Source organism: Gopherus flavomarginatus, chromosome 1 (assembly GCF_025201925.1).
Source record: "Gopherus flavomarginatus isolate rGopFla2 chromosome 1, rGopFla2.mat.asm, whole genome shotgun sequence".
NCBI classification, from domain to species: domain Eukaryota; kingdom Metazoa; phylum Chordata; order Testudines; family Testudinidae; genus Gopherus; species Gopherus flavomarginatus.
In genome coordinates, this window is record NC_066617.1 from 374,005,747 (window position 1) to 374,018,876 (window position 13,130).

At 53.8% G+C, this 13,130-nt stretch overlaps 2 protein-coding genes across 2 annotated transcripts; both read right to left on the minus strand.

Moving 5' to 3' along the window:
* Window positions 1-5,448: 5,448 nt before the first annotated feature.
* Window positions 5,449-7,554, minus strand: LOC127037475 (ubiquilin-1-like). The gene is given in 3 exon segments (XM_050929664.1): window positions 5,449-7,264; window positions 7,300-7,406; window positions 7,408-7,554. Coding segments are annotated over 3 exon segments (2,070 nt in total).
* A 3,675-nt stretch (window positions 7,555-11,229) lies between these two features.
* LOC127044442 (ubiquilin-1-like) lies at window positions 11,230-12,780 on the minus strand. Its single transcript, XM_050939333.1, has one exon. The coding sequence runs from the start codon at window positions 12,778-12,780 to the stop codon at window positions 11,230-11,232; it is 1,551 nt and encodes a 516-aa protein (XP_050795290.1).
* Between the last annotated feature and the right edge of the window lie 350 nt (window positions 12,781-13,130).

Sequence of the window (13,130 nt, forward strand, 5' to 3'; positions counted from 1 at the left end):
CTTCCCTGGTCCTTCTCGCATGAACAGAGACCAACAATACCCCAAGTCCGACGGTGCAAACAATTCGACATATGCTGAGGTGAACTTCCAGCAAGTATGATTCCAGTTTCCTTCCTTAGTATCCCCCTTCCCAGCTCTGACACCACAGAGCCTTGCCTGTGTCCATGTTCCTGTTCCCATCCCCTGTTCCCATTTTCCCCTTTAGCAAAACATCATCCCAATTCCCCCATCCCCAGTCCCTGTTCCCATTTCTCCCCCCCACTTCCTGATTGACTTCAGACTATATAGTAAAACCTGAGTTTTGCTTAGCTGTTCCTTAACCAATTATTTTACTGAAATTTAACTAACCAATCCTAACATATTGTAACATGGTTATTTAACCAATTATACCCCACCATCTTAATTGGTTTACACCTGTAACCCTTCTGCCCCTCTGAGTTGGCAGCAACAAGGGCCGGGTTCAGTATCCAGGAGTTCCGTTTTAATAAGACAATGCATAACCGGCTCGAGCCCCCACACAGTGACCTGGGACAATTACATACCACCCCCTCGGGCGCCTCTAGGAGGCAATACTTCCCCTCTCGCACGCACGGAGTCTGAGTGTAGCAAAATCCTTTTAATGAAGGAGGGAAACAATGTGGCATCACATTGGAGAAACACCACAAACAGGATTATAACACAAACCATAAGCAAAAAACCCACCTCCAAGTACATTTGGCAATGTCCTTTCCCCCTTAGGGTCTTAAGTCCAATCACCCCAAAGTCCAACAACCTGAAAGTCTCTGGTCAGTACCACCCCAGAGTTCAAAAGTTTATCTGCAGAGTTTTAGCACTCCCCTAGCCTGAGTGTGGGAGGGGAAGCCCACACCGGGTGTTAAGGGGCACCTTACATGGGCCAGGGCCAACTGCCCCGCCCCTCCGTGGAGTTCTGCTGCAGCCTTCACCACGACCAGCTCCACCACACCAGCTGTGCCGCTCCTCCAGCTGTCCCTGCAAACCACTTCACTCCACTCACTGTTCCATGGGCTGCTCCAACATGCTGCAAACTGCTCTGCTCTGCCAGCCGCTTAACAATAGGTCTTCAGGCTCCCCCACTAGTTAACACAGCACTCCCTGATCTCAGCTCAGCTCTTTCAGTGATTTCAGCTCTTAGTAAGGGAGCCCTGGTGCTGGTGCACCATTGGCCCAACAGGAACTCAGCTCAGCAGTCTCTAGATGGACTCCTAAGAGAATCAAAATTAGCTCTACCCTTTAACAGTGGAGAAAGGAGGATGTGCAGTTGGTTTTCCAGGACCTCAAACAGGCCCATACCATCAGCTACACACACCAGTCCCCAACCTGTCTCAATTCACTGGGTTTTGGAACCCAAGTCCCTTGTCTAGCAAGTGTCACTTAATATATATTGAGACATCTCTGTCATAAAGCAGTCTCATAGTTCCTCATTCACATAATCGGGTGGCAACACTTTATTTATCCTGCCCCAATAACAAAGAAATTGGGGATCTCAGACCTGTCAAAATAACCATCCCAGGCTGCCTTGGGCTATGCTGGGTGTGCCCATGCAAATACCTGAGATTCCACACTTTCTGAAATTCTTTCCACACTTCCCATAATTCACCAGCAGATGTCAGGGTAGAGCTCATCCTGACTGCTTACACACCCAACAAAATTAATTATACAGCAGACAGAAACAATCACAGAACCAGACAGAGACCATGCAACTAAACATACAAAACAATACAGAAGTGAAGATTTCTCAACTACATCTACACAGACATAAGGGTTCTCCAGCTGTGTCTATTGATAAGTGAGTTCTTACCAGACAGGATGGTATCAAACTAAGTTTCCTTTTACATCTTCTAGGCTCTTCCCTTTCTCTGGAGGTGATGGAATATCAGGGCAGGATTGTATTCCTAACAGCCCAATAGCACCTTATTTCAATGTGACTAGTTTGGAATGTGAGGATGTGACCATTCACTTCCCAGCTTATGGCTACCTAACTACATCTTAGCTGAAGGCCTTAGCCTGTCACAGTGAGAGAAGGCCATTCCACAGACAGTGATTTTGATTCTTTCTTTTATACCTCTATAACTAGCTAAGTGATAAGAATACACCTAAATTCTTAAATTATAGGCCTTTGCAGAGAGGCCTGAATATCTATATCCTAACACTCTCTCGCCGCCAGAAAATTAGACAAGGGAGGCAGAGACCTGTGGGAAGGCTGCAGCTAGAAAGGGCTGGGCTTGGCTGATTTGGGGCCTTCACTTTGAGGATTGCTTTGAACTGTCTCCTTAATGAACCCAGGCCTAAAAGCTGCTACTGGACAGACAGCCTCTGGGGATTACCCCAGGAGCCGGAGAAGGGGAAGCTAAGGCAGGGCACTGCAGAACCAGCCCTGTCTCAAGAAGGCGAGGAGACAGAAGAACTAAGGTGAGGAATTAAAAGTAGACGGGAGGGGAGGGATGACAGCAGGAACCCAAATCTCACCTTGGGGGGGCTGGGCAGGCTTTAGCTGGCACTTTTCAGTGATTTCCTCCTGTTTCTAGAATCGTTCTGTTTGTTGTCATATTAACCTGCACCTTTACCTGGAGCCCTGCAATCCCCTAATCATGGGTCTCTTCCCCTAAACAATTCCATCTGCACCAGGCTAGTGTCACAGAGTGTGGGGAGTCCGGCCCTGCACCCCTCTTCCTGGGACTCACAGCGACTCTCAGCCAGCCAGTAAAACAGAAGGTTTATTGGACAACAGGAACACAGGCTACAGCCAAGCTTGTAGGCACAACCAGGACCCCTCAATCTGGTCCTTCTGGGGGTTCAGAGTGCTTGGATCCCAGCTTGGGATTCCCTGAATTCCACCACCCAGCCCCAAACCGAAACTGACTAAACCCTCTCCAGCAGGCCCCTTCCTTTGTCCAGCTTCCCGGGCCAAGGGCTTTACTCCCCTTCCCCCCCGCCTGGCTCAGGTTACAAGCTCAGGTCCTGTCCCTCAGCTGCAGTCACCCCCTGCTCTCCCATCCCCCACACAGACAGTTCCTACTGCATCACAGCTAGTTACTCCAACGTCTGCTGCCTTCCCTGGAATTATTTCTGGGGTTCCCTAAACCTCTGACTGATGAGGGAAGACGGGTAGATTGCTCTGTAATGTGCCTGTTCTGTACATGCCTCCAGAAGCTGTTGTACTCCCACTGTCAGGGACTGGATCCTGGGCAAGATGGAGCATTGGCCTGACCCAATACGGCAACTCTGATGTTCTTCTCTTCTTAAATGCCCAGTAAAGAGAAAGACCCTTCCCTACACGGGCTCTGGCAGGGGCATTTCTAAATGAGACGTGGCCAGATCTACCGGACATCCAGCCCAGCTGCCTGTGCCCAGGACAAGGCTGCGCCGTAGGCAGTCTGCACATGCTGTCCTGCTAAGCGAGAGCTGGTTCCAGGCTTTGCAATGGCCGGAGCAGAGACTGTTGACAACACCTCGAGGTATTTGCTCGCATTGTTTATTGAACAAAGGGGGCCAAATCAGCGCGTGGGCCGCTCCAACTGCAGGCACCCAGCAGGCAACCAGAGCAGCTGCCTCCTCTCCCTGCATTGGACTCTGTCTCTGCTGTTAACATTCCCTCTGTTCGTCACAAGGCAGACCCCAAAGCCAGAGTCCCCAGCCCTTAGCCGCACTGGTCATGTGTTGCCAGCCCCAAGCGGGGACCCATGCAAGTGGCCTGGGCCCCGAGCGAACCCTCCAGTGCAGCTGTTCATGACAATGGGAGTTTTAATGAGCTACAGAGCAGACCCTCCAGGACAGAAATCACTTAGCCCACCCAAGGCTGGAAGGAAACAGCGGGGAGAGGTTGGTTGGCTGCAGGACCTGGGGGAGCGGGGGGGCGGGGGGGGCTGGGCACCAGGGCAGAGGGAGATGGGGGAAGAGGATGCCCTATGGACTCCAGGGGGGCTGCTGTGGGCCAAAGTTGGGGTCACGAGGTCATGGGGCAGGAAGGAAAGGGTGAGATCATGGGTGAAGGAGGAAACTCATTGGGGAGTCGGAGGTGAGATCAAGGCAGAAAGGCCAGAGAGAGAGGAAAGGGGGCTGGATAGCCTGAGGTCCTGTTCACACTATCAAACTCACCCTGGACGGGAGGGACTAGAGCGCAGTATGAGAGGTCCCCATCAGGCCAATTGACCTCAGTGCACCAGGCAGCCCCGAGCCGTGTCCCCAGATCCTGGGGGACCTTTGGCATCAGCCAAGAACAGCCACCTGGCTGCCAAGCCCAAGCTAGAGTTTAATTCAGTCCAGGGCCTGTATTGGGCCTTGGACCCTGACAGGGGCCACAACACAAGAGAGTCTGTGAATTATTATCTGGGGAGGGGTCCGCACACCCAGCAGGGAAGGTCACAAACCCAGGGTTGAGCGCAGCCCCTCTGGCCATTGCTGCTGCCATCCAGCAGAGGAGGGACCCTCAGGCAACCCCTCAACCCCCACCCACCCGGCCAAGGGAGCTGACATAACCCCGGAGGTTTCTCCATTCACTGTGCTTCCCTTCTGAAGTGAGTCTCAGCCAGCTCGGCCTCCCAGCTGTCTATCAATCCAAGTCTCCTGGGGACTGGACTGAGAAATTTAGAGCCATTGTCTTTTACCTGGGACTAAGGAGACCTGAGGCATTGAGGTGCGGCCGGAGCCCTGGGAGGCAGAAGTGTTAGAGCAGAAGTGGCGGTTACAAGCAGTGTATAGGGCTGGGGGGCAGAGAGATGACTAACACTGGAAGCTTGTTTGCAAACTTAACTTAGGGGCTGTGACCCTGGCTTCCTAATCCTGGCTCCGATCAATTTCCATTAGTGGGGCTGCTCCTTGAGCTGTCTGAATGGCCAGCAAGGACTAGGTCTTCCGAAGCAGAACAAATGGAATGACTGCACCGTGTGTCACACGAAACCAAGTCCCAGAGTGATGACAGCAAATCCAGGGTTTGAAATCACACTCCTTGCCAAGCCAGGTGAAAGAAGGGTGCAATTCATGAGCTGGATTAGGTGACTCGGGAGAGTTGGGTCAAATTCCTGGCCCTGCCACAAACTTTCTGGATGTCCCGGGTCAAGTCACTTAACAAGCAAGCTGACTCAGGCTTGCAGGGTTTGGACTGCGGGGCTAAAAACTGCTGTGTAGACATTCAGTCTTGGGCTGGGGCCTGCGCTCTGGGTCCCTCCACCCTCAATTTCCTTCTGTAACATGGCAAGAAAAACACCCAACTCCCCCGTGCCTGTCTCGTCTCTTTATATCAGAAGCTCTTTGGGGCACGGACTGACTCTTGTGTGTTACGTGCTGCGCCTAGCACAACAGGCAGGTACTGCATGGAACACGTGCAGGGAGGGAGCACTTTGGAAGCAAGCCACTGCACGCTACCTTAATATGCACCAAGCTGTTTTTAGTATGTAACAAGACAGAATTACAACAGGCAAAATGAACATGTTACAATATCTTGCTTGGCTGGGACTTTGTTAGCATCTCAATGGCTGCATTGATTTCCCCTTCGGTGTCGATCAGAGCCTGTAAATTTGCTTCCTGGTCCTGGAAGCCCATTGTTCTGAGCTGCTCCATTTGTCGCTCAAATCTGACGTCTGGCCTCTGCTGATCCACGCACTCTTGGCCTTCAGGTTCATCCTTGTCTGACGTTAGACTGACGTCCTCCTCAGACTCGCTACTGGGAACGGACCCTTCCATGCTTTCCAGCTCCAGTTCCACGTCCCGGTCCCCCAGCCCTAGGATAAAATCTGGAACCTCGGCCGAGAGCGTCTGCAAGCCCAGCTGAATCTGTAACAAAGCCTGCATGGCTCTAGGGCTGGTCAGTAAGGGGGCGATTTCAGCGCTCTCCAACTCCGGAGGGACCTGATGTATCCTTTCATCTTGAGGCCGAGAACATCCATCATTGGAGAGGTGGGTATTGTTCAGCAGCATCTGTGCTGGGCCATTAGGATTGGACAACACGCTCTCCATGTTCTGCATAAACTCTGGGTTTCCTGTTAGCTGCTGAACCATACTCTGAATTCCTCCTGTGTTGGCAAACCCAGGGCCTGCTCCAGGCCCAAAATTTAGTACAGTAAAGTTCTGCCCTGTGCTATGGCTGGTACGATTGCTATGGTTATTCACAATATCACCGGCTCTGTTCGTCCGAGCGGCCCAAGGGTTTGGTAAAGGGTCTCTGTTTTCCATCCGGGCTGGCGGACTGGCCCCATCCAACGGTGGGTTATTTTCTAATGATGCAGACGGGTTGCTCCCAAACTGGGCTTGCACGGCGTTCATCATTGGTTCCTCTATCTCGCTGTACAGTTGCTGCAGGGCATTGTATCCACCGGGGATGCTCTCCAGGTTGCTTAAGGCTCGGTCATGGTTCCTGATAATTTCTTGCAGCATTGCCGGGCTGTTGGAGACCTCAATCATTTCCCGGATGAAATCTGGGTTGCGGAGGATGTGATTAATCTCGGGGTTTTGCTCGGCCAGCTGCTGCATCTGCGGGTTGGAGAGAAGGATCTCCTGGACCAGGTCTGTGTTGGTGAGGATGTTCTGCACCAAGGGATTCTGTGCCACCTCACTCATCAAGTCCTGTATGGAACTGTCAGCCTCTGAGGCCTCGCTCATTAAATCCGACACATCGGTTGGATCCAGACCCAGCACGCTCATGCCTGTCACCCCGACGAGGAAGCCCAAGAGGAACGGGTTGCTGTTGATGGTGTTCAGATCCAGGTCCGAACTGATGATCTCAAACAAGAGGTTTTCCATGACCTGGGCCACTAACTCCCGGCTGGAGGCCACCAGCTCTTCCAAGCACCCCTGCAGCTCGGACACGTTGGAGTATCTCAGGCCCAGGTGCTGCAGAGTGGGGCCCTGCCCCCAGGGAAGCAGGTTAGAAGCGCTGCTGTTTGCAGACGGCATCGGTGGGGTGGCAGCATTCGTCAGCTCAGCCGGGTGGTCCTGGGGCCTCTTTTGGGACCGGATGACAAGGTGGATGCTGAATCCACTGCGGACCCCGTGCTGGCTCAGTGTGTCCTGATCCTTTAGGATCTTCCCAGCAAATATTAGCACCAGCAGGTCAGAGGGAGCCTTGAAGCGCTTGGCGACTTCCTCCTTAAATGCCCAGATGGTGCTGCTCTCTGCTACCTCAAACTGCTCCTTCTGCTTGAGGGTCTTCACCGTCACCTTGAGGACACCACCAGACTCGGCTGTGATGGCTGCTTGGTTAGTGTTGGGGGCCCGTCGGCTTTCGGACATGGTGACTGGGATCCAGGAGCTCCGTGTTGGTCCTTCCTCAGGGAGCAGAGGCGCCAGGGGAAGGAGATGGGACGTGACAGAGGACAATTCCTTTTGGCTGATGTACGGCGGCGGTCGTTGGTGCCACTATCGTTACGGGCTTCTGGGGCAGAGCGGTAGGAAAGGGGGAATTGGCCAGCTCTCCCCGTGGTACTGCTGGAAGCCAAAGCCAGAGTGCACATACCAGCCAGATGTTGGCCTGCTCCTCTGTTCACTCACCACCTGGCGGGTTCCCTCATGGTCTTTCTGCTGCTGATGCCACCTGCCCATGCAGAATTTCCACCTTGCCTATCCCGGGGCACTGTGACATCACTGCTGACGTCACAGTAAGCAGACAAGGCTTTGGTGGCTGGCACTTCCCTTGAAAACAGGCCTAGGATCACCATATCCTGGCCCATCCTTCCCTCCAGCACCCATGCACACAGTGCCCCTGTACCCATGGCATCTGGAGGTTACCTTGCCTAGCACAGGGGTTCTCACAGCAAATGTTTTGATGGCCTCAATGTGCAGCCACCAGCTCTTGCTGGTGGCCGCACTGACACTTTTCCCTAAAATACTTCGTCAGCTTTAGGAAAAACAAATAAATAGCACCTAGGCACATCCAGATCATTGCTATTTATGTAGGGTCTTTGCTTTTTGCAGACTCAATAATACAAATATTATCGTGAAAAGTGCCATCTGTATGTTTGTTAATATCACTTTCCACAGCAAGTCCTGGCAAGTTAAGACCTGGATGGGGGGGGGCGGCGTGGGAAGCAGCAGGGGCCAGGGAGCTTGGATGGGGGGCTCACCGCCACCACATGGTTGGATAGGTAGATTGGTGCCCTGGACCAGCACCCACTGGAGCCCAGAGTTGGTACCCGCAGTTGTGTAGTCAGGGCTGGGATCAGCGCCCACTGCCACACAGCTGGGGGTCAACACTCAGAGCCGGCACTTGCTCCTGTGCGACCGGGGCCGAGGGTCGGCACCCAGGGTCAGTGCTTGGGGTCTACAACTGCTGCCGCACAGCCGGGGCTAGGAGTCAGCACCCACCAGAGACTGGGGTTGGTGCCTGCTGCCGTGTGACTGGGGCTGATATCAGCGCCCATGGCCAGCACCTGCCGGAACCCAGAATCGACATCCAGGAGCGGTGCCCGGGGTCAGCAGTGAGGGCTAGGGGTCAGATCGTGCAGCCAGGGGTTGACTGCCACCGGGGTTTGGGGCTGGCACTTAGGGTCTGCGCCTGCTGCTGCATGGTCAGGGCTAGGGGTCAGCATCCAGAGCCAGCACCTGCTGGAGCCCGAGGCCAGTGCCGGGGAGCTGCACCCAGGGCCGGAAGCCACTGGAGCTCAGGGCTGGCGCCTGGGGCCAGCACCCAGGGTCAGTGACTAGGGCTGAGGGTTGGCATGCATGGATGGTGGCCAGCAGCTGCTGGTGTGATTGGGGGTCAATGCCATGTGGCCAGAACCACAGATCAGAGCCAGCCGCTATGCCGCCAGGGGCTGGAGTCTGACGCGCCATGGCTGGAGCCCTAGTCTGCAGCCAGGCTCTCTAAGTCCCCACCGCTCAACCACCCCAGGGCTGAAGTCCGAGCCTCACTAAGCCCCCGGTCCCTCCTCCAGTAGAGAACTCACCATGCTTCTGCAGTGTTGGGCTCACCTGGCTTCACGTGCAGGGTAGGGCATCCAGGAGCAAAAGGGAGGGGTTTTGCCACCCACCCCCGCACCACCACCACCACGGAGGAAGCTGTCCTGGCTGCAGGGAAACCCCCTGATGGCCGCATTTGAGAAACGGTGGGCTAACACAGAGGAATCTGAGGAAGTGGGTATTCACCCACGAAAGCTCATGCTCCAAAACGTCTGTTAGTCTATAAGGTGCCACAGGATTCTTTGCTGCTTTTACAGATCCAGACTAACACGGCTACCCTCTGATACCTAACACAGAGTGTGAACTGTGCCCACACCTGGCTTCCCCATCTTATCCTCCTACCCGACTTTTCACCAGAGGCAGCCTTCTGGCCCGTTCCCTGCCAAGCTGCTCCTTCTGGGGAAAGTGCATCCCCTGGAAAACATCCTCTGCCCCACTCCCGCCTCCGGGCAGCAGTGGGGCTGCAATGGCTCTTGTTCTTGATTGCAGGGCACCGTCCACCCCCCGCCTCACCCACACACCGTCTCCCTGTGTCCCACTTCTCTCCCAGGGGCAGGTCATCTTCCCATGGGACATGCAGCTCTTCTCCTCACAGGGTCAGTACTTAGAGAGGGTGGCCCATGACAGTCTGTCTTCTCAGACACCCAGCTGGCCCTCCCCTCTCTCAGTTCTCCAGTGGAGAAGTTTGCTACCTCTCATGTCCCTCTGCTCCTCCAGTGACAAGCAGCAGGACCCCGAAACACCTTCTGTTGGTCCCACTGCTCTAGTCTCTGAGCGTTTAGAGGCACCTACACCCCACAGTGCATGGTAGGTGATGCAATCCAATGGTCGCATTTTAAGTGATGGGACACAACGGAGAAATCCCTGGGTGGACTCTCTGGCCTGGCCATGCAGACCATCTGACTGGTCCCTTCTGGTTAGGTGTTTCTGGGTCCTGCTCTCCCAGAACAAGAGGGAGGTCAGCTCAACTGCTCCTCCAGGAGGTAGAAGAGGTGATCTCCTCTGAGCCTACCTGCTGACGAAAGAGGACAGAGAAGACCAGCTGCCCTCCATCTGAATACCACCACCGCCCTAGGTGTGGATACAAGGGGATATGGTTACTAGTGCAGTGGGCTGCATTAATCCAGGGTGTAACTCCACTGATCTCAGGATGAATTGGTCACTGGGAACAACTCGTTCCGCAGATTTAACCCTTCTCCATCTGCAATTTGGCCACACACCAATCGTAACATTCCTGATTTTTTTCATCATTTGTAGTTGTTAGACAAAGGGCATTTCTGGACATGTTTTGGCCTCAGACTTGTTTGCCAAGTGTTTAGGTTAGATAGTCAAGGTTTGCTATTTGAGCACCTAAGCCATGCGGCGTGGTTTCTGTTTCCTAATTGCATGACATCAGGTTAGCGCTTCCAACACGTCACCACTGACGAATACTGATATTTACACCAATAAAAACTTCTCCAAAAACATCCGTGTGAACAAATCACAAGTTCCCTAACGTGCGCTGAACAGTGAATGTAAAATCGCACAAACACAGCCAGCCACTGTGGTTAGAGCTTCACAACTATAGTCACAACTATTGGGCTGGGATCCAGAAGATCTGGTTCTATTCCAGGTCTCACACAGATGCCATGTGCAATTTTAGAAGAATCAATCTCTTTGTGCCTCAGTTTCCCCATCTACACCATGGGGATAATAACCTCAAAACACACACACACACAAACTCCTGGCAGTGAGTCTCAGAGCCTGGGTCAACTGACTCCGCCCGAATGTTTCCACTGCTATTGTTAGCCACACAGCATGAGTCCTGCAAGCCTGAGTCAGTTGACTTGGGCTCAGGGACTTTTTTGCAGACATACCCTTAGCTAACAGGGGTGGTGTGAGGAGAAATTCTTAACTGCATGTCAGTCAATCGAATACTACACTCATCCGGGCCCAGGTGGAGAGACAGAATATTTGCCCAGCTCTAAATAATATCTGCTTCACAGAGATGTAGTGATGCTCATAATTAATTAACTCATTATCTCAAACTCCCTAGAGGACAGCTGCTAGGTAATAGCACGTTATCACAGGGCTGAAGCATGGACCATCTTTAGGTAAAAGCTACTGACTTCCAGCCTCTGACAAGAAAATGACACCTCCCCACCAAAAGGTGCACCATTACTGGCGTTTCTTTATAAGACCGAAATCCAAGTGAACAGGTTCCAGAGATGGTGCTACAACGGGTGGGCTGGATGTTTCTGTCTTCCCACGGTTGCGCTGATATCTTCTCCGGTTGCTATGTATGTTCCCGTTGCCGTTCAAGGAGCCCATTGATTCCAGCTACTCCAGTTCTTCCTGAAATTTGATTTCTGGAGCTTGTAAGTGCTGAGGATTCGTCCCAGGAAGAACTTTCAGCATCCGCAGCATGTTCAGATGTTGGTGTCCCTGCTCAGACGCTGCCGGCGCTGCGTGTGACATTTCACTGGGTGCAGGGCTCGGGCCAGTCGCACTTACAGAGCTCCCAGGATTTCCCAGTCCCCACAAACGGAGCGTAAACCATGGCAGAAGGACAGGGGCCTCTGCTGCCAACGTCTGCAGCCCCTGCTCAATCTGCAGCCAAGCCTGCATGGCTTTTGGGTTGGACATGGCCACTAACATCTCAGGGTTCTGGATCTGCTGAAAGAAATTTGGCAGCCCATGCGTCACTGGTTCTTGGTGCTGGGGGCTCTCCGCTGAGAAGGTGGCCTGTGCTGCCAGCTGAGCGTTCTGTATCAGCGACAGCATCATGCACTTGGTGTAGGATGCGCACAAGTTCACGATCAGCTGGGGGTTCTCGGTGATCTGCTGCACCAAGTTCTGAATCCCTCCTGTAGTGAACATCCCCGGTCCCAGATTTGGCACCGAAGAGTTCTGCCCAAAAGGGTTGGTGCTGCTGCTGGTAACACCGCTGTCCAGGTCCCCGCAGGTGCTGTTGGTGCAGATGCTTGTGGCACTCTGAGAGACAGAGGGAGGAGCCGACAGGTCTCTGTGATCTATGCAGGATGGCTGGCCACCCCCACCCACACCCTCCAAGGAGGGATTCCTCACCAGCATAGCAAAGGGAAGGTTTCCAAATTGCTCTTGGGCAGCGCTTAGCACTGGTTCCTGGGGCTCGGCATAGGCGCATCTCAAGGCATTGTCCCCGCCTGGGATGTTTTCCAAGTTGCTCAAGGCTCGGTCTTGACTCCTCATCTCCTGTATCATTTCTGGGTTGCGAACAATGTCCAGCATCTCCCTCATGATGTCTGCATTGTTGAGGATGCGGCTGATCTCTGGGATTTGTTGGGCCAGCAGCTGCATCTGTGGGTGGGCCATGATCAGCTGCCTCATCAGGTCAGGGTTGGAGAGCATGCTCTGGATAAATGGGTTTTCCACCTTCCGGGCCATCATCTCCGAGCTGGCCAGGAGCTGCAATGGGCTCTGAAGTTCGGTGCTGGACACATTCACGCCTAGGCCTCTCCTGCTCAGATCAAAGGCGCTGCCGTGGGCGGGGGTGATACCGGATGGCGCTGGGGTGGGGGCAACGTTCCTGGCCATGTACACGTGTGGAAGTGAATTGTCCTGGGTTCTCTTCTGTGTCCTGATGACGAGGTGGACAGTGATCCCATCCTGGATCCCCCGCTGCCTGAGTGTGTCCTGGTCTTTCAAAATCCTCCCAACAAACACCAGCACCAGCTGGCTGGTCTGGCAGTTGAAGTGCTTGGAGATCTCCTCCTTGAATTGCTTGATGGTGCTGTTCTCTGGCACCACAAACTCCTCCTTCAGCTTGGGGGTTTTCACCGTGACTCGGATGATGCGGGGGTTGGCGGCGATGACTGGGCAGGTGATGGTGTTCTCTCCGCTCTCAGCCATGCTTAGGGAGGCTCAGGGAGGGCCCAGGAGAGCTGGAATGCGGGGCGGGGCTGGGTTTCCTTAACTATGGTGATATTCTTAGTATTGTTCTTGCTGCTGTGATCCCAGATCTACGGGTGGGGGAGCACGAGAAGGGAACCGACCTCCCCCTGCCCTGTGTAATGCCAGAATCCAGGCCCAAATCATGCATACTAGCCCCAACCTCTTTACTCCCAGGGCACCAGCTGCCTCCTGCCCCTCCTGCCTCTCCAGCAGTTCACCACATGGCCTGACAGCTGGGCCGACTGTGACATCATCGATGACATCTTTGTGAGCAGTAATGTCATTGGCAGCCCCTACCTCCCTGCTCC